This window comes from Filicampus tigris, chromosome 19, assembly GCF_054856515.1.
Source record: "Filicampus tigris isolate MCC_2025a chromosome 19, RoL_Ftig_1.0, whole genome shotgun sequence".
In the NCBI taxonomy this organism is placed as follows: domain Eukaryota; kingdom Metazoa; phylum Chordata; class Actinopteri; order Syngnathiformes; family Syngnathidae; genus Filicampus; species Filicampus tigris.
In genome coordinates, this window is record NC_141235.1 from 5,954,986 (window position 1) to 5,980,529 (window position 25,544).

The 25,544-nt window shown below is 44.4% G+C and overlaps 4 protein-coding genes across 8 annotated transcripts in view; 1 reads left to right on the top strand and 3 right to left on the bottom strand.

The window, feature by feature from the left end:
• Positions 1-306, bottom strand: part of scn4aa (sodium channel, voltage-gated, type IV, alpha, a) — a 29,122-nt gene extending 28,816 nt beyond the window's left edge. The window contains exon 1 of the mRNA XM_086016278.1: positions 159-306. The gene's annotated coding sequence lies outside the window, so the exon portion shown is untranslated. The remainder of the gene's footprint in view (positions 1-158) is intronic.
• Positions 196-7,542, top strand: LOC147129131 (PDZ domain-containing protein 7-like). The gene is given in 18 exon segments (XM_086016263.1): positions 196-444; positions 1,005-1,088; positions 1,195-1,407; positions 1,515-1,652; positions 1,720-1,894; positions 2,568-2,744; positions 2,805-2,952; positions 3,289-3,349; positions 3,601-3,778; positions 3,863-4,074; positions 4,157-4,318; positions 4,476-4,603; positions 4,687-4,778; positions 6,049-6,140; positions 6,207-6,278; positions 6,444-6,812; positions 7,117-7,222; positions 7,224-7,542. Coding segments are annotated over 16 exon segments (2,523 nt in total). The 5' UTR covers positions 196-444; positions 1,005-1,088; positions 1,195-1,235; the 3' UTR covers positions 7,465-7,542.
• Positions 3,233-20,057, bottom strand: LOC147129132 (leucine zipper putative tumor suppressor 2 homolog). 3 transcript variants are annotated; one of them, XM_086016274.1, is made up of 9 exons: positions 20,001-20,057; positions 12,709-12,781; positions 11,024-11,446; positions 10,365-10,934; positions 10,037-10,159; positions 9,813-9,959; positions 7,094-9,282; positions 6,184-6,299; positions 3,233-4,555 (listed from the first exon to the last, which is right to left on the bottom strand). In XM_086016274.1, exons 3-7 carry the CDS (start codon positions 11,417-11,419, stop codon positions 8,683-8,685), a joined length of 1,836 nt encoding a protein of 611 aa, XP_085872400.1. In that variant the 5' UTR covers positions 11,420-11,446; positions 12,709-12,781; positions 20,001-20,057; the 3' UTR covers positions 3,233-4,555; positions 6,184-6,299; positions 7,094-8,682. The 3 variants fall into 3 exon arrangements, with proteins under 3 accessions (XP_085872400.1, XP_085872399.1, XP_085872398.1); XM_086016273.1 differs by lacking the exon at positions 20,001-20,057 and adding an exon at positions 17,329-17,405; XM_086016272.1 differs by lacking the exon at positions 20,001-20,057 and adding an exon at positions 17,325-17,398.
• twnk (twinkle mtDNA helicase) lies at positions 12,713-25,405 on the bottom strand. 3 transcript variants are annotated; one of them, XR_015082496.1, is made up of 8 exons: positions 25,265-25,405; positions 24,217-24,835; positions 22,762-23,464; positions 21,729-22,077; positions 21,502-21,643; positions 20,215-20,569; positions 20,001-20,059; positions 12,713-12,781 (listed from the first exon to the last, which is right to left on the bottom strand). XR_015082496.1 is itself a non-coding variant. In XM_086016271.1 (7 exons), the coding sequence occupies exons 2-7, from the start codon at positions 24,814-24,816 to the stop codon at positions 20,240-20,242; spliced, it is 2,037 nt and encodes a 678-aa protein (XP_085872397.1). In that variant the 5' UTR covers positions 24,817-24,835; positions 25,265-25,405; the 3' UTR covers positions 20,125-20,239. The 3 variants fall into 3 exon arrangements, 2 of the variants coding, with proteins under 2 accessions (XP_085872397.1, XP_085872396.1); XM_086016271.1 differs by lacking the exons at positions 12,713-12,781; positions 20,001-20,059 and having other exon boundaries at positions 20,125-20,404; positions 20,492-20,569; XM_086016270.1 differs by lacking the exons at positions 12,713-12,781; positions 20,001-20,059 and having other exon boundaries at positions 20,125-20,569.
• Between the last annotated feature and the right edge of the window lie 139 nt (positions 25,406-25,544).

Genomic DNA, 25,544 nt, shown 5'->3' on the forward strand with positions numbered 1-25,544 from the left:
AACATCGTTTGTAAGAACTTTTTCACATATATCGTATTTAGTATAAAATCTCAACTGTGTATCATTTTTTTATAAGAACATTTTTCACAAATCGTATTTTTGTGTAAGTTGTAGAACTGTTTTGACAGTCGTATTTACTGTAATAAAGTTTAGTTTACCGTGCCGTCCAATCAGATTCTTTCCTGCTCCGGCTTGTCCAGCCAATCAGCGTGCAGCAGGGGCAGGCCTTGTGTAGAATCCAGCAAGGTGCGACAGATGAGTCTTCGCTCAAAATGGATCCACTCGGGCCGAACGCCTTGGATTAGTCAGGAGAATTTAAACTTAAAACAAGATACAAAGAACACTTTAGGTGAGGCAGAACCATTTTTTAAAAATAATTTTTGCGCCTGTCTAATAAGGATTGATGGACAAGCTAGCTTGATGGCTTCGATTGAATAATGCGAGGTAAGTTTTTCATTTTAATGGAAAGACTGGTAAAAGTCTCTGGATATCGACATTATGGTTCTAGCGGATATTATGTTACGAGAAACGCATTCATGCATTTAGTTTTTAGTATTTCAGGGCAAAGCCGGAGGCTTTACGTTGTCGCTGTCCATGGTTCTGGGGAAGTCCTGAAATGACGTCACGGGGCTTTAAGTTTAATAGTGCGTAACCATGGCAGCGCACTACGTGATCTTCTGACCTCCCAGTGCCCACCCTTAGCTTCATAGCACAAGATAATCCCACACTTTAGAGTACTGCAGTAAGACGGCAAAAGTATACTCACCCTTTGTTCTTAAAGTGCAGTTCCAGATGTGTTTAAAAAACGGATAAAAATGGAAGTACTTAAGTAAAAGTTAAAATATATAACTATACACTGAATTCTTGGTTGAAGAAATTAAGAAGCCTGTTTTGGCAAAGTAATAAGCATTTGAGTACTGATAGCCGTAAAGACGCAAGTAAAAATGAAAACCCATGTCTATAAATACAGTAATAGCATTTGTACATGATTTGATATTCACCAGGAAGCTGAGAGAGATGCATCATGGGAAAGAATGGCCAGGCATGTGACTGCAGGAAGCCAAAAAGTCAGCTGTTATGTCACAAAAGTAAGTACTTACCTTCTGTAAACAGCAAATGTAGTTTATAACACTGTGTAACAAATATATCTTTACCCAGTATGGCAGCTTTTCTTCTTGCTCTGTGCCACTGTAGATGACATGTCCACCTGACCGGGGACGGCGCCGGCAGGCTCCATGGCTCATTCGTCAGACCCCTCCTGCAGGGAGAAGGCCCCCGGCACACAGGGGAAGTCGCACTCGGCCGCACGCAACATTGTACGCAAGAAGGAGCAGCAGCGGCGTCGGCGAGGAATCCGATCTTCCTCACCCATGGGCCGCGTCATCCTCATCAACTCGCCAGTGGACGGTAAGACAGAAAATATCGACAGTATTCAAAGAGGGCGGCGCTGTCATTCATCAATGTTCACCCAAAAAAAGTATTTGATTCAATCCAAGACTGTCACTGTTTTTCAGGCGGCGATGACAGCGAGGACCTTCACACCATCACGGTGGACAAAAGCGAGGATGGCAAACTGGGCTTCAGCGTGCGTGGCGGCTGCGAGCACGGCCTGAGCATCTTCGTCAGCAAGGTGGAGGACGCCAGCACAGCAGGTGGGATGCCGTGGCGGCGTCAGGTCACCTTTTTTTTTTTTTTTTTGACCCCCGTCACTGTGCACAGACGAGGCCGGCCTGCTGGTGGGCGACAAGCTGGTGGAAGTGAACGGCGTCAGCCTGGAGAGCATCACCATGAGCAGCGCCGTCAAGGTCCTGACGGGCAACAATAGGCTGAGGATGGTGGTGCGGCGCGTGGGCAAGGTGCCCGGGATACGCTACTCTAAAGAGAAGACCACTTGGTGAGAACTAGCAAAGGAAGATGACTTCGTTACTGTGTTGATGGTGATTAGAAAAAGTCGACATATGATGTATAAAAAAAAATTTCAACAAATTAATCGCAAAATTTCCCATAATTGATCGCGATTAATCATATTTTTCAAGTACAATTATTTTACAAAGCTTGGAACCGATATTTGCTTGAGTAAAATCTTAAATTAGATCAAATTAAATTAATGTGGAAAAAATAAAATAAAAGGATATTTAGAATCAAAGACTGCCCTAATAGCTTTCTTTGGTCCTTTTGAATACGATTCTTTTCCTGTAAAATACAACAGTTGAGCGATACACCAAAGACGTACAACTAATACGGTATTTGAATTTGGCTTTGTGCATATTATTTTGGATTTCTCTCTTAAGCCGTCGAGCAACTTTTTAAAGTAAAACTACTTAAAAGTCCGTCTTTGCGACAGTGACTCTCCTCGAAGTGTGGTTGCACGGTGAGCAAGGTCAGCTGCAACAGAAAGTAAATAAAACTGAGTTAATTGAGTTCTTTTTTTTTTGTGCGTTATAAAATTTAAATTAATCTCCATAGTTAATGCGTTAACTTTGACAGCTCTGGAAAAAAAAAAAAAAATTGACTTATTTTCAAGAAGCAGTTTGATGATGAAAATCAAAGTTGTGGTCCTTTTCCAGGGTGGACTTGATACACAGACGCATGGTGGTGGAGGAAAGCGGGCGGACGCCATCAGACGCCAGCGCGGGTAGCGCCCTCCGCAGGATCGTCCACCTGTACACCACCTCCGACGACTACTGCCTGGGCTTCAACATCCGTGGCGGGAAAGAGTTCGGCTTGGGCATTTATGTCTCCAAGTAGGTACCCTTTGAAAAACACCACGCTTCTTCGCGTACCGCTGACTCCTGACGTGGCAGGCTGGACCCCGGCGGCCTGGCCGAGCGGAACGGGATCAAGATGGGCGACCAGATCCTGGCCGCCAACGGCGTGAGCTTCGAGGACATCAGCCACAGCAACGCCGTGGAGGTGCTGAAGAGCCACACGCACGTCATGCTGACCATCAAGGTGAGCGCAAAACCAAGGGGATAGTGTGGCAGAATTATTTTCACCTACACATACCCGGATGTAAACTTAGGAGCACAACTGTAGCTGAGGCACATATTAAAGCTACCGCGCGTGTGTGACAGCTGGCACACAGTCGTAATATTCCTCCTCACTTGTCCGAGCTTGGGTTTCACCGTGTTGAAGAAAATAGCCGGGCGGCGTGCATTATTCAATAGGCGGCGAGGATCGGGTGCAGACGAAACTGCGGCGTCTTCCCTCATGTGTTACTCCTGATCAAATATAGCGCAGATGTCATCAAAGTTTAATGAGCTGATTTACATATTTTTGCGCCACCAGGAGGCTGGCCGCTATCCCGCTTACAAGGAGATGGTGGCGGAGTACAGATGGCTCAACAAGTGTATGTATGCCTCTGTTGACCTCATAATCTACACATTATGATTGGGCCTATTTTTTATGACTGGTGGGTAGACATTTTTCCCCTAAAAGACAAAATAATTTCTCATTGTCTTTCATAATTTCCTTTGGTGGGAAAAAAGACTGTTTTTTTCCCCACCCCAAAAAAGAAATTTTTCTTGCAAAAAAAAAAAAAAAAAAATGACAAGGACTTCCATATATTCCTCCCCTTCCCAAAAACGTTTTCTCTCATAGTGGCTAACGGGGGGCAGAAATCGTCCTCACTAGGATCAGAGTCCAATTCGTCGGCGTCCTCGCTATCCTCAGAAACGCCGGTCAGTTCCCTGAGCGGTCTGTCCCAGGTTATGTTCCCGCCCAGTCTGCCATTTGCCTCCGACATGGTGGATGTGTGCATCTCCACCGAGGACCAGAGGTGGGGGAGATGCCTCTTTAGCTTCATTTCTCCTATCGTTCATATCTCACGATGGTGTCCTTATTTTTGTTTTTTACATGGTAGATTTGAGTCGGAACGCAGCGAGGCCGCCATCCAGACGGACACCACGCGCAGCCGAGGGGCCACCACGCTACTGCGTGACACGGCCATCCGTCACGAGGAGGACAGGGATGAGGGCGATCCCAAGAGGGAGTCCCGCAAGACGGCGGTGCTGCTGGCCCTCAGCAGACCCAGCCGACCCATCAGCCGCTCGCAGAGCCAGGTCACCATAGCAGGTGTGTGACTTGCACAAAAGACGGCAAGACTGTTTTTTTTTTTTTTGTGCGTTGACACAAATGCATGCACCTCCCTATGTAGAGATCAGCCAAAAGAAAGCCAAGAAGCAGAAAGGAGGAAAAACCTCAGGGGAGAAGAGCGCACTACAACGCTCCAAGACATTGGTTAACTTGCTGTTTGGGGGCGCACGTAAGAGGGGCGCCTCCAGGGGGCGCTCCAAGTCGCTGTCCACTGACAAAGAAGGTAATCAAACGCTCATTGCTCTGGTAGTTCTAAGTAGGACTTTTCTTCCTGTTCTGTAGGTGTCCCAATATTTATGTCCTCCATGGTATTTATCAAGCTGGACTGACACGCTGTTATAAATGTTTGAGAAAATTTGGGAACTTCTGTCCTGATCCAGGTTTGAGTCTTGATGGAGGTCCAAGACCTGCAGCGTTTCCAGAGGAGACGCTGCGAGCGGTGGAGGAGTTGGCGCAGCGTCTGTTGACGGAGGAGGAGACGGAAGCGGTCATGAAGGCGTGTCGGACGGTAGGAAGCTGACAGTCTTTCTTCGATTTGTAGCTTTAGCATGACAAATATGATGACAATGCCACTTGTGCCTCCATGCTCAGTATGTGGAAGAAAGTTGCGTGGAGACGTTAATACGCCACCTGCTGGCCGTGCTGGACAGGCCTGAAAAACTGCTGCTGCTCAGGGAGGTCAGGTAAATCGTCAGATGAACTACCGGTATTTGGGCTACACCCAAAAGGGGAAAAAAAAATACTGCCAGAATAAAATCTTTATTATTAAAGTTTGGAATTATACTTGCTTCTCATAAAATTTGCTATTCTAAGTATCAGAATATTCAGACTTTTTTTCTCGAAACAAAACTTGTCTTAAATTAGGATTCAATGCTCACAAGATTCTGGCTTCTTGTCTAGAATTTTTTTTTTTTTTAAATAGAGAGACTTTACTTGAAAAATACAATGTTTTGAGGATTGAGAAAAACCGCTCTAAAAACTAAAACTTTTCTTGAAATGGTTTTTACTTTATAAAATAAATTATTTAACAAAAAAAAAAAAGCTATGCTTAAAATCTAATTATCATTTTATGGCAAAATTATCTCAAAACAAATAACTATTTTCACCAAAAAGACTTCTTGAAAACAAAGCATTCCCATAACTATAATTTTTTTTATAACAACATTCGGACTTAATTAACTCATTCACTGCCAAAGAGAAGTTTGTCTTTTCACAGTCCAGCTATTCAATCCCAGGAATTTATATATTTTTTCAAATGCGGGGGGTAATAGTCTGAAAATGACTGGCAGTGAATGAGTTGAAAAAAATATATATTAACTTCCATCGAAAAAGGCAGTTTTGCAAGACTTTTTTCAGAAAAACTACCCCTGTGCATAATGTGTACATACCTTTCCATACGTAACTAAGAGCAAGCGTCTGAATGAAGCGGAGTCACAAATGCTAGCCAGATTAGGATTAACGGCTTTGTCGACATAATCTTCTTTGAAGTGTTTTTTTTTTCATTGTGTAACACAATACAACACTCTAAGGCCTAATTACAATTGTTTTGCACAGTCATCAGTTGTTCATTGTTAACAATACAATATGATGAGGACTAGTTACCAAATACATTTTTGTTGAAAAAAAAAAAAAAAATAGACTTTATTCTTGTAAAATTACGACTTGTTTTGTAGTAAAACATTGAAAACACTTGACTATTTTCTCCAAAAAAAGAGAAAAAAAATCCTCTGGAAGAAAAACTTTTAAAACTTTGACTTTCTATAAAACAAAATCTTGGAAAATACTTTTACTTCTACATTTTTTCCTGAAAAAGATGTTTATTCTCATAATACTTATTTTCCCCCAAATACTTTTTTGTTCATTCCCCCCCACCCCAAGAAAAAAAATAAATGACAATAGTACTGTTATCGCTGTCATGTTACACAGTAAACAGTATCCATTGTATTCCTGCAGGATGCTGCTTCCTGCTGCCCACCTCCGTGAATTCAACAGCACTGTGGAAGCGGTGGAGGTGGAGGCCTATGACATCCTCAAGTACCGCTCAGGTGTGCTCATGTGACACACACATACGCAGGTATGTGGCCTTACCTCCTCTTTTTTGCTGCCGTCAGTCCGAACGCCGCCTCTTCGCTCTCCCGCGTCTGGCCGGGCACCCAAACGCCGCCTCATCACGCCCATCCCAGGTTGGTGCCTCAAGTCCGTTCCTGTACAAAAACCCAGCACAACTTCAGAATTTCATACACCATTTTGCGTTTGGTACAATTTGCACAGAACAGCAAACTGCAAATAAAGTAAGCTTTGAGAGGCTATTTGAAAACAGCACAATAGCTATGCTGTCCTTGTTTCAGATTTGCGAGGAGGCTTTGAACTGCACAGCGCCACTATGTTGGAGAAGCAGAGCCACCTGGTGGACAAACTGGAGAAGCTCAGCCTGTCGGGGCCGCGGGCGTCCAGGCAGAGACGGCGGCGCCCCACCGCCACCTTCACGCCATTACTCGACATCCCTGTCGACGGATACCGGTTCACAGTCGAGCATAAACACTCGCCCGCAGGTACCCCGAATCCTAACTGGCTACTCGCCGGCAATCCTGACGTCGGAAGCGTCGGCCCTGCGCGCTTTGAAGAAGTCTCAAGTTCGGGACGCCTGAACGGGCGACATTCTCCACAAGAGTATGAACTCCAAACGGTCAGCATCTCCAAGACCAAGCAGTCGCTGGGTGAGTGCTTGATTTCAGTTTCGTTTTGAGGTTTGTTTTTTTTTCAACAAAATGGTTAATTGTGAATATAGATAATACAATAGAAAAAAATGATTTAAGAAAATAAATCATTTACATTTTTAGCTCATGTTTTCAAAATCAAATGTGGCTTTTGAAAACAAGTTTTCTACTCTATAGGGTTTAAGTTTGGAGGTTGACCAAAACCAAGTGTTTTCAGTCTGTTGCTCATTTTTGCACCCGATTGTCAATCGTCACTGCACTAGAGAGCGATATGAACTTACAGCGGATGTCTTCGGTGTCGCAGGTATCAGCATATCCGGCGGGATAGAGTCCAGGGTCCAGCCGGTGGTGAAGGTGGAGAAGATCTTCCCGGGAGGAGCCGCCTCCACCTGCAATGTGCTCAAGGTAACAGACAAAGACGAGTTTCAGGCATCCGACCTTCAAACACTCTCGCCTTTCTTGCCTCCTCCTTCAGGCCGGATTCGAGGTTGTGAGTGTGGATGGCATGTCGCTGCAAGGCGTCACACACCAGCACGCCGTCGACCTCATCCGAAAAGCCTTCAGCCACAAGGCCAAAGACCCCATGGTGCTAGTGGTCAAAGTGCCCTGCAAGCCTACAAACACATCATTAGCACAGCCTAGTGGTCAATGATGGCCAAACAGCACCATTCCAGAAACAAAACTACAATTTCACAATTCAGTGTAACCTTTAATAAAAACACAAAATGTACAGCAAGGTGAAAATATACATTTATACTTATGCGCTGTGGAAGCCCGACAAACATCTAATATGAAACAGGCTTTGCGAAAACATTTCTTTGGTCTATTCACAGTGACGAGTGCACCCACCCGGATTCATTTACAGTCAGAAAATGAATTTTTATCATCTTCTCTTGGGCTCTTGGTGAAAAGGATGAAAAACGGTCACACCTGCTCATTTGAATTTAAGGTCAATTAAAATGTAAATTTGTTTATTTGAATGTACAAACTCTGAATTGTCTTCTTTAAAATGAATAATAAAACAATTATTCAATAAAAAATGGTTAATGTACTGTGTATAGTTGCTGTTCTGTGAAAAACACGTATGTCCAATTTTGGCATTTTTAAAAATCTTCACGTTAATGCGATGACCAAACGCGGAAACCCCATTCACATAAAATGTAAAAAAAAAAAAAAAATGAAAAAAGGATGTGTTTCACAGGACAGCGACGATATGTGACATTTTAATAAAATTATTCCCATTTTTTAATCGTACTGTACAAAACAAATTTTAACATGATTAAGCAATTATTCAATAAACTAAAAATGTTAAATGTGTATGTAAAACAATTCAAATGCTATCTCACACATTTTAATTGTAATTTTTAATGAACCAATTTGGGGGTTGGGCGGGGTTAGGGCGGACACTCGATTTTAAGTGCTCGGTAGGCCAGAGGGAAGACCGGAGTTAAGCCCGCTCTGGGCTGCAGGTTGCCCACCCCTGTAGTGGAGGACGTGCTCTCAACGTGGCGCTGTTACAAGCGCATGTTCACTTTTTGCTCTATTCAAGTACTGAAGCACACGAGGCGACTTGACTACAGTAGTTTGATTTTTTTTTTCAAAGCTGGCTGCTATCGTCACTAGACGGTTTGGCATCTCGGATGCCGTCCACACAACTGGCGATGTGATGAACCGAGCTGACAAGAACGTCAACTACAAGAATATATAAGAACACTACTCATAATCGTATTGTCTTACTAACATCACCATTGACTGACTGGTGTATAACTGTGACTTTTAGACGGTAACACTTTGGGTTTCTTACTTCCAAGCCGTCAGCAATGCAACACAAGCTCCCACCTGTGACGTACACAAAAAAAAAATAAAAAAATCATATTTCTGTGGCGGCGACCTCATCAAAGACGATTTCGTTGCCGCTGCCCTCGTCATCGTCTCGGCTCTCCAGCTCCTGGCTGAGGTCCCTCAGGAGGAGCTCCAGCTGGCGGTTGCGTCGGTACATGCTCACATAGTTCTGCTGCAGCTGCTGCTGGTAGCGCAGCACTTTGTCCTTCTCTTCCTGCCACGTCCGCCGCTCCTCCTCGAAACCGCCCGCCTGCCTCTCGGCCCGCTGCCTCTCCACGGCCAACTCCCCCCGCATGCGCTCGGTCAGGCCCCGCAGCGCGTCCCGCTCTCCGTCTGGCTCCCGCAGGTGCGCCAGCTCGCTCTCCAGGCGCGCCGCCTTCTCCCGCAGTAGCTCGGCCTCGCTCTTGCGCCGCTGCAGCTCGTTCTCGCACACCTCCAGCTCGGCGGCGCGGGCGCGAGCGGTGGCGCCGGCCTCCTGCAAGAGGGCCTGGGACTTGCTCAGCTCGGCCCGGGCGTCGCGCAGTTGCCCGCGCAGTGACGCGCCGTCGCTCGCCCGCTGGGCCAGCTCCACCTGCGCCTCCTTAAGCTGCTGCTTCAGCAGCGAGATCTCGCCAGACTTCTGGCACACCTGACGGAAAAAACACAGCGGATGACAACACCGCCAAAATTGGTTTTACGTTCCTCGTGGAAAGCATTCAAGCAGCCATATTCCAAAATGAAACGAATTCATTTCTTTGGGCTAGTGTGGTCGGCCGCAAATTCAAATTCACACAATTGGCAACTGAGGGCCGTGGGTGAATTGAAGTTTATTCTACCGTGGGATGCCACATCTTGAAATGGTCTTGAACTGGTCACCACCCAATCATAGGGCACATACAGTAATACCATGCTGCCGCCTCGTGGTTGATAGTGGAATTACAAACAATATAAATGAGGGTTGCACTAAAATAGAGTTATTAAACTTATTATAATAATCTACAAAATAGCGGACCACGAAGCTGGAACGGAGGGATTTTCCTGTGTACACATGTACACCTATGGGCAATTTAGGGTCAAGTGTTTCACACCCAGTGTGAAAAGGGCTACGACACGCCGGGCTAGCTAAGCTAAAAAGTACAATGTGAATATTGACAGTTTTTTTTTTCTTCCCATGCTTACCTCCCATTTGGTCTCCTCCAGTCTTGGGCCCATCTGGATTTTGTCGTGTTCGTAGGAGGTGCAGCGCTCCTCCAGCTGCTCTCGCTCCTTCAGGAGCTGCGCGAAGTCCTCCTGCAGCTTCTTCTTCTCTTGCTGGAGCTGATGAACCTGCGAGAAAGAGAAACCGAGACGCAGTTGCAACGGACTGCGTTTTCTGGTCCGTTCCGCCGCGAAAGGGTTCCGACCTGCATCTGAAGCACCTGCTGGGTTCGCTGTGCCTTCTGGGAGGCCGCCTGCATCCTGGTGGCGCAGCTCTGCCGCAGCTCCTCCAGCTCCAGCTCAAAACGCTTCTGCTTCTCCTCGTAGACCTCAAACATAAGCGGACACTTCATTAGGTATACCCGAAATACAATACAGGAGTTTTGTGTTGAAAGCACTCGTCGCTATGCGATTTTAATACGTCGCAACAGACACCGGTGAAGGCATCAAAGTTAGGCCAATATCCCGCCTCTCACCTCTGTCGCAGCTTTTGTATTGGATATGTTGAGACAGTGCGAGTCTGTTTCCTGTTACCTGACAGATGGCGGCCTCGTTGTCGTCCAGATTGTCTCGGAGTAGCTGGAGCTCCGCCTCTCTCTCCCGCAGCTTGTCCTCCAGGTCCCTGACCACGCCTTCGTAGCCGTCCGCCGCCCCCGGCGAGCGCCCGCCGGACCCGCAGTCCGACAGTGGCTGACCCCGCCCGCCGAAGGACCCGGAGCCGGTGCTCTTGCTGGAGGATGAGCGGCCGCTGTCCGAGTTGGAGTGTCCGTGGATGCCAGCGGAGGAGGCGCTTTTAGTTGCCTCCGGGTGACCCCCCGCCACCGCCGGCCCGTCTCCCGCCGCCAGACTGGAGAGCGAGTTGCGTCCCGAGTCGGACAGCGAGCAGGAGTGGCCGCTGCTTCCGGCGCCGCTCCGCCCGGCACTGTATGAGCTGCGTCTCTCTGACCCGGAGGGCGACAGCTCCCGGTGGGCGGCGCCCAGCGGGGCATTTTGGCTCTCCGGTATGTTAGCGCCGTGTCGGGGGGACAGGTACTGCATGGCGCCGCGGCTCTTGGGGACCACAGGTTTGAAGGCGGTGGGCCGCAGCACTGTTTTCTCCATGTTCTACATGTGAAAGACCACATCTTTCTCAACTAGAACTAGAAAATACGCGGTTACATGTTGGAACTTAAATGTCTCCCATAGACACTCACCTTTTCTAGTTTTCCTGACACCGGTATGAGTTTTGGCGGCGGGCCCCCGACATTCCCATTCAAGCCCTCTTTCGTCTCCTCTTGGTATCTCGTCGGACTGGTGGGTGCCATGCACTGGTCGTTCCAATCGTCCATATAGTCCCACCTCTCCCGCCCTCTGCCGGATGTCCTAAGCACCGGAGGACTGCGGTTGTGCGGGAAGCGCTCCTGAGGAGACTCTGAGCCCGGTAAGGAGGTTCCCCGTCGAACCTGGCGGTCCCGGTAGGTGCGCGCCGTGAGCTCCAGAGCGGCAGCAGGAGGCAAGTTGATGGGCGGCGAGGGGCCCGAGCGGTGTCGTCTGCGGGAGCGTGCGCTGTGGCCCGGGTTGTGAGGTTCAGAGGGGATGGGCGGAGCCATGATAGACCCAAGGTGGCCTTGAGGTTTCTGAAAGTCAATGACACGCTTACATTCGTCATCAGTCGGCAAAAATAAAGTGATGCGCGACACAAAAGTCACCAAAGATGGCTCCATGCCTTGTAAGGTGCTCCGTTGAAGTTACCAAATCTGTTTCCTTGCCAAATTAAGTGGCATGTTGAAGTTACCAAATATGGTTCCTTGACGAATAAAGTGCTACACTGAAATATGGTTCCTTGCCCTACGGTGTATTCATCAGGTATTGTTCCTATCCCAAATAAAGTGCTACTTTAAAGTAGCACTGCGTTGCTGCGTTGAAGTGACCAAATCTGGTTGCTTGCCAAATAAAGTCTCATGTTGACGTACCAAATACGTTTTCTTGCCCCTGAAAGAAAAAAAATCCTGAAGCTGCCGAATCTGGCTGCTTGCCAAATTAAGTCCCATGTTGAAGTAACCAAAGAGCATTCGTAGCCTTATGAAGCACCGCGTTTAAGTTATCAATTATGGTTCCTTGCCCAATAAAGCTCTATTACAGTTCCCAAATATGGTTCATTGCCATTTACAGGGTTAAACAGCTCAGTCACCAAATATGGTTCCTTGCCAAATATTGCTACACTGAAGTTTCCCATTACTTTTGTCCATATAAAACATCAAGTCCTCCTACCAGGCCACCGGTGTGCTAACTGCTGCTCTGCAAGTGCACACCACATGAAGTGCAAGCCAGCATGACCCACAGTAGACTGGAACCTATAAGCCCCCCTCCCTCGGTGGCCCACACACAGGCAAACAGGCTCGGCCATTGACGAGGCCCATTCAAGCAGCACAAACGGGCCTTGAGAGTCTTTCGAGCTCGACGGGCAGCGTAAGCAAAAGAGTCTCTTTTCTTTGGAGGCCGCGAGACGGCGTGGAGCACGCTGGCAGCAACAAAGGCGACTGTCTCCACGCATCGATTCAGCCTGGGGAGGCAGTCCATGGAAAAAAAAAAAAACACAGAAAGCATGTGGGCTCACTGGCGGCCCATTTTGTGCACGTCTATAGCGCAGGTGCCTGACGGCTCCGATGAGATGCCCTCATATAGATTCTCATAACAAGCGGCGCGGACGTGGGAGCAGAAAGCTAGGCCAGCAAACTTGGAGGGTGAGGGGGTCGAGGCTCCCACTGGACCCTGCTGCTAAAAGCGTCCTTTGGAGCGACTACTTTCAAAATAATGCACCACGGCGCCGAGCAATCTGCTCGCGCCTTTAAAAACGAAGCGGTGAGCACGACTTCGCCGATCAACGCTCACCACTCACCTGTCAACGACGCTCTGAATGTGAAGGCCTCCTCATAAAAGCATCCTTCCAACGCCGCCAGCAGGTCTTCCCTCTGTCGACCGGCGAGAGAGAGAGGGAAGAAAACACATGTTGTTGTGTCAGAAGAAGTGGGTAGAGGGGGAAAAAAAAAAACGAGGGAAAATCTGAGTCACGGTGGCCGAGCTCACACGAATGGGGATTTTCCGGGTCGACATGAATGAGGAGTGAGCGGGAATAGGAAAGACACCTTCACGCAACAACCGTGCTGAGTGTTTGTGTGCAAACCAAAAGTAAACACAGTCTTCGTGAAACACTCCTACACTCAATGTTTGGTCAAGATTTGACCTTGCGGAGCTGACGTGTTAGAGGTTGGCGTTTTATGGTGTCTCGTCCAAAGTTGCAGCCAGGCTAGGCCCGCATACATTATTGAAAACAAAAATTAAACACAATCAAGTGTCGCCTATCTGTCACATAGTTCAGACATGAAGGGCAGTTGGAAAGTTCCAAATGTACCCTAAAATGGAAGCTTCAAAACAAAACGGCTTCTTGAGACTTTTTGTGGGTCTACTTATATTGTCTAGCCAATTTAATATACTGTAGCTAAGTTAAGACAGTTTTGGGACTGCATTTTCAAACAAACAAACAAAAAAAAAGGCAAAAGCATACATAGTGTGCGATGTCTAACGTCTTCAATCCGGTTCCTCTGGTTGGGTGAGCACATGGCTTTGTATCCCGACTCTGTCTGTGGCCTGCGTCACACACTGCATCCCTGAAAGCTGCGAGGCACTGACATATACATGTCGCCACGGGAAGTATAGGCGAGGCCGCCAACGGGTTCACACGAATATGCGATTATCACTTGGCTCTGGGCTGTTTGCTAACGTTACGCGATGCAACGGATGAGGACTGCACCCTAAAGTGCTGCAGGGTCAAGTTACAGTTACACTTTATAAAACCATTCAGACAGACAGCTCAGATGTAGCCATTATTATTACTGCACGATTTAGAGTTCGGCTTTTTTTCGGCAGATAGACAACTATGCTAATTTGGCACTTTTATGTACCCAATTTGGCGTTGGCAGAGGTCTATGCTCTACTGAGTGCTATTCTAGTAATCGACAAGAGGTGACTGATGATGTATATATGATGTCTAATGTTGTGGAAGCTGGAGATACAGTATAATTGCCGCCAATTTCTTAGTGTACTTTCTTACTCTTTCTACCATATCACATGCATGCTTCCACTCAGAATGTCTTCCCTATCAATGGCGTGCACCGTGAGAGCCCGTTCATCGGCCGCCTAAATCTGCTCAAATCTGCTGGTGATTAATGACAGATGCCAGCGGGGAGGGGCTACATAACGATTTAATCTCAAAACAATCTCCTCTAAATCCGTCCTGTCCGGAATTCAATTTGGGCAAGTTTTTCTTGTCCGCTAAAGAGAAGCAAACATTTAATTTAACCTGTTGGCAATATTCGTAACGAAAAAAGGTGTAACAGTAGGATTGCGCTGAACATTTATGATGTCATCCATGGAGAGTTAATGACCTAGAAGTAAATTACATATTTTGTATTATTTCGAGTCATTCAATTATTTTAATTGCATCAGAGGAGTAAATAATTCTTGGGTTAACACACAATCTATTTATTTATCTGCTGCATTTTACAATACTGTACATACATTTAACTGCTTCAATTCAATCTATATCACACACACACAAAAAAAAAAACGGAACCGGCATTTACTGTGAACGTCCTCTGAACAATGTCTAGCACTCACCATCAAAGTATGATTACCCAATAACAGACAACTACTTCTGCATTCTTGGCGGAGATAAAAACCCACATGAATGGACCGCACATCTTTCCCCTCCAGCATGCCGGTAGGCCCAACGGTCACAAACACCCCCACCACCCTCAGGCAGCATAAGCCCTTATGTAACACAGTGACGCAGCCAGCCGGGTCCAGCAGGCCTCCCGCCACCGCCAAGCATCCCATCTGCACCCACAACATCCTCGCCTCACCTCACGCCGCCGCAATGCTGCCGATTATGTGTGTTGACCAGTTGGTGGCCTCTCGGCTGGAGAATAATCAGGCCAGAAAAATCACACGCGCCGTGAAGGGAAATGCATTTAAAAATACGGCACAAGCAACCTCAGGGAGAGGTCGCCCCACTTGCACCAAGTCCACTTTCATGCCCTGACAACAGTCGAGACAGAAGATGACATTTGATCCTGGTTGGTTATTACAGTTGTGTCTTTTTTGGTGAGTCATCCAAATTTGTTGCCGTTCTCTGCCCACATGCATTGATGAAACCTCACCATGTTTGTTAGTAAGCGTTCATCTGTCCAGTACACGTGGGTCAAATTTGGTAGCCGTCAGACAAGTTGGTCTTTGAAATGGCCAAATTGACCACAAAATGGCTGCTTATAACAAAAATGGCAGACTTTCTGTCATGGCTTCTTTAGACTTTTTTTGGTGGAGCTAATTATTATAGACATGTACACATGTCGCATCTTGATTAACTATCGAGTGTGGCGACACCAGCTATAGTTTCGGTCCACTTGCAAAGAAAAGTGGGCCAAAAGTCAAAAGGGAGGTGAGAGAATATGGAAATGTGGGGAGGTGAAAGCAATCTGCACACTGATGGCACGCCATGCTGGGCACCTGAAAAACTGGGACGGAGACGAGAGAAAAATCACAGGAGGATTTTTGCCAGAATGCTGATTGAAGTTGTTCTCGTTTGAACAATTTTTGCACAGGAAATTCATCTGGTCCCGGCTAAAATGTCAATCGCAAAATCTTTATGAACAGCACAAGCAATGTTTGAAGTCACGTTTTAATAAGCACTGGAAAAGCGATTTGGAAAATGGATGGATGAATAATTATAGAGACAGTTTTACATATACATATATATACACACATACATAAATACATACACACACATACACATTGATAAATACATACACACACACACACATATATATATATATATATATATATATATATACATAAACACATATATAAACAAACACACACATATACATATATATATATATATATATACATACATATACCTTAAAAAAAATTACTCATTATGAGTCATTATCGCTTATACTTTTAACTTCAGGCCTTTAACAGTAGAAGCCAAGTAATCAATTAAATGTTCAAACAGTGCATAATATTACAGTGGTTTTAACTATTTTTTTTAATCCAGTAGAATACATTTATTAACCAAGTTCTGTTGTATTTAACTTTTAAGTACAATAAGATTAAAATGTAATCATTTAGAAATATTTATTCAGGTTCCATTTTCATGAGAAATACATTTTAATTGAATTTTAATTGAAGTACAGTTTTTTAATTGGCATTCATTTAGCAGATTTTCCCCTGAAATTTGTTGATTGAAATGCTCACACTTCCAGCTTTGTTTAATTATTGTAAATACAATTTTAAAAATGAGAATCAATTAATGTTTTATAATAAAAATGAACTCTTTTACAAACACATTTTAACTTTTGTTCAGATCTATGAAAGATCTGGCCAAAACGTTTGCCCACCGATGCTGTAGACCATATGTGCCCTTTGAACTCTTGTTTTTATTTTATTTTTTTTATTGTCCTTTCCTATCTTGAGGTGAAAATTAACTAATTTGAGATTCATAAATCTTGTCGCTCAGGGTGATAAGGATGAAACGAGCGTTTTGGTTTGTTTCAACTCTGAACAGGAAACGTTTGACTTTGCTTATCGTTAAACCTGTCTCGTGTACACAAACAAAGAATGAGCACACAAACCATTTTCTCTTTTCAGTGTCACTGACATATTCTTCACTAAAGCGGACAACATATACACTGACAATGCAATCACAATCAGCAAAGGTCTTTGAAAGATGATCTCGAGTGATTATCCTGCGGTGTGTGGTGTGCTAAGTGCGATTTCCCCAACCTTTTCAATATTCAAGAAATCCTTGTGTGTGGTAGGACTGGGCGACTAAACGATTTTATCGATTAATAGGACCTTATTGCTCAAGAAGATTTCTGTCACCGCTGGACTAACAACATGGCAACAAAGAGTTTACAAAAGCACAGTTAGCGTTACCAACTATAATTTGAGTAATGTCATTTTTGTGAGGGTGAAAAAAATAGATTAAAATCGGAAGTTTGATTTTTGTCAGACATATCGTAGATTTATTTTAAGTCCTCTTCTCCTGCTATTTTACAGTCTGTATGCCCTGTGGCACCACACTGCCCATCACAGGTCAGTCTTGGTACTACGACAGACATCTAAAGGTGTGTTGGTCATCTCCTGGACTGTCCACACAATAAGCCAAGGAATGAAAAGTGCCTATTAGTTTCGTAAGGGGTCACTGACGTTATGAAAATCGGTTAACATGTTAAAATATCGTTATATGTATACCCCGCTTCTCTCACGTGAGCTTGTTCACTCGGTAATATTGAACCCACGCACACACCTTGACGACGACGACGAGTGGCAAAGTTGACGCTACTTCCTCACCGTTGGCTACAAACGACACGTTTAGTAATTCTAACTGTGCCGAAACATTAAAATATATATATCTTTTTGTTTGTTTTTTGAAAGAAACAAAAAGTAGCTCACCTACCATGGACGACGGTAAAGTGTCTGGGGCAGCTGCTGTGCTCCCAAAAATGCTGGTTTAGCCGTTGTTGATTCTGCTGTTTAAAAAAAATAATTTTAACGCCTAACTTGCGACTTTTTCAAATGTTTACTTGGGTAACCGTGACACTGCATTATACGGCGCCGAACACAGAGAGACTGAGAGTTTGTTGATGTGTTCTGGAGCAAGCAGTAGTTAAGTTAGCGAGAAGCTCCAGAACACGCATCCGGTCGAGCCTTGCAAAATAAAGACATTCGCATCCGGATGTCACAATAAAACCTATTGTTCCATGACATGACGTCATGAGCGCTAGTCAATCAGGTGAGAATTTCCAATAAAGTTGCAGGAAGACTTTGAGTTGGAAATACAGGACTTCAGACAGCCAAAAATAAGGTTTTAGATTTATGTATCATTCTGTTGGCCAATTAGATTTTTGTATGGTAATGTGAAAGTGTTTCAATTTGATTTAATTTGCTTTGAGTGCAAAAGTTGAAATAGGTTGTAAGCTTCCTAATTCCTATTCCATGAACACGACATTAATTAAAATACAGTGTTCAAACTAATGGTGGCACAGAACAGAACATTACAAAGAACATTTCTGACTTGACTTGTGCTTTACGTATTGCTGAAATACTAACACCATATTCAGTCTTAAAATGTGAAACTAGTTAACAGTTGAGAGCATTTATTCATAATGAATTAAACTACCGGTAATAAAAATGTAATCACATGTAATTTTTTTTAAAATTACTTTGGAAAAATAATTGACAGTATTACACTACTGTCACATTTTCCACAGGGTAACATGGATCTGAAAAGAATAACACATTTCCAAAGTAATCTTCCAAACAATAGTTATGTGCATACTTCAAGTTTTATTTTATCTCCTGCTTTTATTTTGAACGCCGCATTGCAAACATATTCCTGTGGCCGATAAGAGCTTTGGACTTCCAGGCTGTTTCCGGAACAAACCTGTTCTTTGCTCCGCATGCTAATTATGTCGAAAGGAGGTCACGCCTGATGGACCTCCTTGGCACAGCCTCTTGCAGCACACCAACAAAAAGATTTGTGTTATTCTAACCCGAAACTTACATTTCATGTCAAAAAGACACGTTTCCTGCAAATCAGAAGACATGGCTGGCACACTCCCACGTGTTGAGGTGACCTATATTCTTACACACCCAACCTGACCTCCATTTGCTTGATGGGCGTGTTGCTCCAGCTACCAGACAGGCAAACATGCCTGTGCAGTTAATAAAGCCACTTAGTTCCCCTGGCCAGTCGGCTCCGGACGGCCCCGAGTGAGGTCTCGCCATTCCAAAGCATGTCGGATGCACATAATAACTGCACTGTAATTGGTCAACAATTCTGCAGCTCATTTCACCCCCAAAATGGGCCCTGCTGGGTAATCTGAGAGCACATTTCCTTGAAATTTGCACCAAGATGACATTACCCCATCAAATTGCCTCACATACATTAGTTCCACCCGATGCCATTAAAAGTCTCCAAATCCATGTAGTTTACATGTTGGCGATCTTATCGTTTCCTATGGAGGAAGTGAGGATTTGAAATGGGCGTCAGCTGATGTCAAGCTAGGCATGCGTGACTTTATCGCATTTTCAAATCAGTCCAGCCCTGCAGCTGTTGGGGGACATGCAGTTTTTATGCATCTGCTAATCAAGGTTTGGTGTACGGAAACCTCAAACATCTCAAATGGGTTTCATTTGTTCCAATTTTCAGACCACACCAAGAGGAAGTTTTATTCAAGTGTGTTGAATAAGGCTGAAAAATTCATCACATTCAGTGGTCTCACTTTGTCCGTAGGCTTTATCTTTTATATAATGTATTTTTTTTATTTTTTAGATAATGTCTAAATAGGTTTAGTGCTTAAAAGTGCAGTCCACTTTTACATACCATAGCTTCATTACTGTACACATGAAAAGTTGACATGAGAAAGCCACAGAATTGTCTGCATTATTGTTATAATCTGATATATGACTTACTGATTTATGTTTACGCAACACTTGTTGAGAAGAATTTTGTTACGTCGAATAAACTGTCTTTCATATTCATTGTTGGTTAAGACCTAAACATATATGTATAATAAATCTGAGAACACTAGTCAACATTTTTTTTTTCTAGATGATTTGTTTTGTGCTGATTCCAAATCCGCCCTTGTTTTTTTCTCTAGCAAATCAGGCTTTCATAATAATAATAATAATAATATAATAACAATAATAGTAATATTTATTAATTAAGGGTTAGGTTAAGCAACAGGTGGATTTTTTTTCTCTGAAATGTCATAGCTATAAATTACAATGCATGGTCAAGTCTGTATAGCGCAATCTTTCATAGGTCAAACTGAAAAACAAAAAATGAAAATCTCCAAAACCTGATGTGCGAGAAGTAAATACATTTTTGAAATCAGCATAAAAAATACATTTAGGCGAACAAAAAAGCATCTTTGGTAAAAATTTGCTGTTGACCAGTGTATGTTTTTGTAAATACAGATTCATTCATTGCTTGTTTGTTTAAAAAAAATACCCTCGAAGAGGACCTTGGAAAATAATTATTATTTAGGAAAGAAAAAAAATTGCAATTATTTTTCATAATGGCTGTTGTACCGTTCACCAGGAAAAGTGTGGATGTTGAATCACCTGCATCTCCCACGGATGTGACGCCCCTGGGGAAAAGTGTAGCTGTTGAACTACTTCACCTGAAAAAGTGAGAAGATGAAGCAAATTATGCAATAAAAAAACAAAACAAAAAACAGTACGACAATTGCAATATGAAACATTTTACTAAAAATATGTGCAGGTGAGTCAGTGGATAAAATGTCGCAGTAGTAGTCACATGATCGAGATGGCATACTGTAAGGAAGTACGTAGTCACATATTCAATCACTTCCCGTTGCAGCATTCTTAGCAGCTCGTGTTGACTTTGGCGTTTTGCTTTGCTGTTTGTCCGCCTTCTCTCGTTTGACGGCGTCCTTCTTGGGTGGCGCCTCGTCGCCCTCGTTCTCCTCGGGCTTGGCCGCGACCTTCCTAAGCTTGTGTTTGCCCTTGACGGGTGTCGAGAAGGTGAGCGAAGTCTTGACGAACTCCAGCGGGAAGACGCCCACGTCGCCGTCAAAGCGGTTCTTGGTCACCTGCAGTGAGCGGCGGCCCGGGCACGTCACCAGCTTCTTCTCCTGCAGGATGAGCACGTTGTCCGCCTCTTGGCTGGCCTGTCATGTCAAGAAAAGGATACGGTGGTGCCATGAATTACAAGTGAAGTGAATTTAACTAGGGTTTACGGCAGAAATCATTTTTACGTCTAGAACTACAAAATAAGTGCCAATGTTTGGACTATTGGAATGCTAATTAGCATCTCTATTACAGTGCTTTAATCCTGCAACCTTTGCAAGGCTCGAAATATTTTTTTTCTTTGCAGAGCACTTTTGCGAATCAGTGACTTCATTTGTGCAGCACTTTCTAACTTTGTGTAGCTTTTTTTTGCAGGTTAATCCCAGCTATTTTGTGATATTATTGTGATTGTGATGTTAAACACGCTAGCTATTTCAATCTTAGGTTATCTTAGCATTTAGCGTGGCTTCTCCGTTTTTTCCTCATCATCCCTTCGTGAGTATGATAAACGATATTTATGGGCCGTTTTTGACGGTTGTGTCGGCGTTTGATTCTCAGTTTTGCTATTCAATATGTTTTAATGAGGGGCAAAATGCTAATTTTGACCCAAAAACTGCGACGCAAAACTGCTTATTTCGAGCCTTGCGTTGCGTATAATGGCTAAAATTAGTGCCGTACTAATGAGCTGCAAGGAATTGCGGCATTATTATGAGTTCTTGGCTGGACACTCCCCGCTGCAATATGATTGGCTGCTGCATCCTGACAGGAGTGTGTAAGGATTAATGATAATACGTTAATGAACAGTATACTTTATCTGTCAGTCTTATACCACCCCCATGTGGCAAAGTCAAACCAGACTGACAATTTTTTTTTTCTTTTCTCGCTGTCTCTCACCTCTAAAACAACACTCTAGCAGGTGCACTGATTGCTGTTGTCTTTTGTCATTGCTTTCAGTTGTCTCTCTTTTCTATCTATCACTCAGTAGGGAAAAACGAACTAAAGAAAAAAAAAAAAAAAAAAAGCCAGCTCGCACCTTTGCTGAGCCAAATATGGAGGCCATCTGCAGTTCCCGGTCGTCCTCCTCCTTCCTGGGGTGAATTATGAGCGTGACGTGGCAGCTGGAGTGGGTGGCGAATTTCCTGAATGCGCCGATGATGTGGTCCTGGACGGCAAACCTGGAAGTTTTAAGTACAAAAGTATCCTTTGCTGATGAGCCACATGCTGCTTCTGCCCCTGAACCTTAGGGAAACGCTCACTGACTTGTCAACTGAGAGGTTCTCCTGTCCCATCATGAACTGCAGGTTGTCGATAACCACGTGGTTGATGTCGTAGAGGTAGACGGCATGCTGCATGGTATCCAGTACAGACTTGATGTTTTGCTGGCCGTGGAAGGTCATGAAGTAGAGCGGCAGCTCCTCGAACTTGTCCGCCCAGAAGTCGTACTGCTCCAGGTTGTCCTCCAGCCGCTGCATGGCGAACTGCGTCAGCATGATCTTGGCCAGACGCACGTTGTTGATCTCGAAGCTGCCCCACAGAGTGTTGACGCCCTGCATGCACAGGTCCAGGGCCAGTTCGCTGATGAAGGTGGTCTTCCCGCTTCCCGTGGGACCTGCACAACGTCCAGACACGACACACCGAATGTTAGGAGGCATTTGAATTAGGGCCCGACCGATTGGGGGAAAAAAATTCCAATAACCGATTAAACGAGCGATTACGCAACTTTTCATTTCTTTACTATGGTTTTAAATTTCTTTAATTCTCGTTTGCGACTGCTTTTAAATGTACTTTGAATTATATAAAGCACATTGTATGTGAACGTACAAGTATGCTGCCCAAAAACTCAAAGAGTGTAATGACACCATCTAGTGGCCGCAAAAAATAATTGCATCTAATAACATACATGGAAAATGGACATAATTTAAAATATATTCCACACCCTCCCACATTAACTATTAATGAGAAACAATCATTACAACTTTAAGTGACTCTAAAATATCCAAATAACTAACAACATCAATAAGGTAAGTAATAATGTGCTACATCATATAAACACATTAGACATTAAATATAATGTTGGAATTAAAGTAAGCCTTTTTAACAACATCTAGGTACTGGTAGACCTAAATACAATGTGAAAAATACAATACTTCAATGTATTTTGGATCTTTTTTTTTGGGTGGGGGGGGCAAAAAATTGCATATTATTCACGAGAAATTGTGATAATTCACACAGAAAAACGTCCTATCAGCCATGCATGTCTTTTTCTCTCACACGCAATGGATCAATTGGTCACCTGTAAAAACCGTGAGCTCTCCCTTTCGGTGCCCCTTGAGGATCCTGTTGAGCTCAGGAAAGCGCTCCCACTTGACGCCGGCCACTTGCTCGGTGTTCACCATCTCCCCGTACACGTCCTCGCGGAGCTGCTTGAAGGACACGATGGACTTGTGCGCAGCAGGGATGGCGGTCGCCACGACACGGCTCAGGTTCTTTCCCTGCTCCAGGGCCTCCACGGGACAGGGTCGGAACTCACCAGGCCGCACCAGCCAGCACCGGCGCAGGCCCAGCTTGCGCGAGAAGATCTTGGACGCCTCCCAGGAGCGCATGTCGCCGCCCAGCCACAGCGTGACGCGTTTGAACTGCTCCAGGTAGGGCAGCAGGGCGGGCGGCAGGCAACCCACACCCCGCGGGAGGGCCACGCTGGCTAATCCCGTAGCCTGGCTCACAGCCAGCGTGTCCAGCTCGCGGCCCGTCAGGACCACGTTGGCGTCCATGCGGCTCAGCAGAGGAAGACCAAACAGGTTGTTGTAAGAACCGCATTTAGGGACCGTCACCTCATGGTAACGGACGGTGCCGTCGGCCGCGCTTTGCGCCGACAGGAGCTTCATTCCTTTCAAGGAGGAATCGGGGCCGCCCAGCCAGGGGAAGACCAGACACTTGGTGGGCTTGAACAGCCTGACTCCGAACTTCTTCAGTGTTGCGTTGGAGATCTTTGTGATCTGCAAAAAAAAATAGCAAAACATATCAAATGTAACTACACTGGTCAACAATTTTTATAATTTCATTTAATCGGAGAACAGATTATTTTTTTGTGCTGATTCCGAATCTGCAAGTAATAATAATAATACAATATGTAATTTAGTAATATTTATTATTGAAGGATTAGGTTCAGCAACAGGTGTTTTTTTTTTTTCTGAAACATAATACCAATAAATTACAAAGCATGGTAAAATCATATTGCGCAAGCATTTAATTTTTCAAATTTAAAAACAAAAAATTTAAATCTCAAAAACCTGATGTGCTAGAAAAAAAGCAAAGACATTTTTTAAAATAGGCATCAAAAATACATTTAGGGACACATAATGCCATCTCTGATTAAAATTTGCCGCTGACCAGGCTTTCAGGGGCTTTTATTTACACGTAATTGATTGCATTTTCACGTAATGTTTTGGGGTTTTTTTTGAGGAAGAAATGTTTTTTTGTATGCTTGTGAAGAAAATGTATTTTTTGATAATGTATTACAACCCATTCATTAGTAAGTTTCATTGTGAACTGAAAACTATATTTTCTGTGGAATTTGATGCAAGATACTCGGGTTTACAACAGTTTCACATGCTTTTTTGGTATCAGTACAAATAAAGCCAACCCCAGATGGAGAAAAAACAAACAGCAAAATTTGTCTAGAATAATCAGTAATTTTCGATTACTTAATATATAATTGAGGGAGGGAGGTGATAATGCCCATCCCTACCTGGAACATGGTTTTGATGAGCGTCGCCTCATCCTCCGTTAGATCCGAGAATGGCACCGAAGCGGACCAGATGCTCTCCACCTCCCTGGCGTCCCTCTCACTCTGCTCCTCCTCCTCTGTGCTCTCCGGGTAGCCCAGCAGAACTTGCGGGCTGAGGAAATCCCGCTCCTCCGCCTGCATCACCTCCAGGCAGTCCTGGAGGTCCTCCCAGCTCCCCTCCACCTGTGTGTCCATGCATAAGAACTGCCCGGTGGTCTTGTCCACAAACAGAGAGTAGCGGTCGGCCCTGGAGGTGGTGTCCACAAACATGCTGGGCGCATGCAGGCAGCTGAAGCCCTCGTGGAAGGGGACATCCTTGGAGCGTAGGTACTGTTTGATATCTGCGACTGTGACGGTGCTCGCCGGCAAGTCCACTGTGGATTTGGCATCTTTTTTGTACGCCCTGGACAAGAAGGAGCCCGTATCCCGCAGTGTGAAAGCCCACAAAGCCCCAGGAGCTCTGCTATGAGTCAGGAGACAAGGGGATGAAAAATGTCTTGTGGAGGGACTCTTCAGGGTCCCTACCTGAGAGAGACCCCTCAGAAGCAATCTCCTCCACATTGGACAAAACAGATTGATCCTACAAAACATAAGGAGAATTTTGGAATTGTGATAAATAGCTCCCAAGATACCCTGTATGATGGCCGCAGGGTGACAGTGTGGATAAACGTAATAGAAAATTGAACCTGAATGGACTGAAATTGGTTGAGAAATGTTCAAGTACATAAATATATAAAATATGACTTAATTTGGAAAGCTTATTATTAAAATGTGAAAAATAAACATGTAAAATTTTTCCATTAATTTGATATGAAAGATTAATGGTAAATTAATCATGGGTGAATGTGAGAAATAGTCCCCAAGATGTCCCGTTTTTTGAGGCGGAATAATAAAAATACATATTTGGGAGCAGAAAAACGTGTGAATTGTGCTCCTTAACGTTCACGCAATGACAAAAATAACAAGTAACCATGAACTCCACTTTAGTGTCAAAAGTTGTGCATCTTACGCGTTCAGCCGCCTGTCTGCGTCCTCATCTTGTCCTCCATGCGTATGCGTGAACCCGGGCTTTTCGGTTCGTCACCAAAACTTGTTCGTGTGAAACGTGCACAAAATGGGAAGGCACAAAATGTTTTATTTTTATTTCAGCTATTCAACGGAATTTGTATTGGTATTTTAAAATACATAAAACAAATTAATACATTTATAAACTCTAATAATGATGCTGTATGCTAACTAAAATTGTTAAAACAGCTTAAAGCGTGAAAACAAATACGCCTTTTTGACGA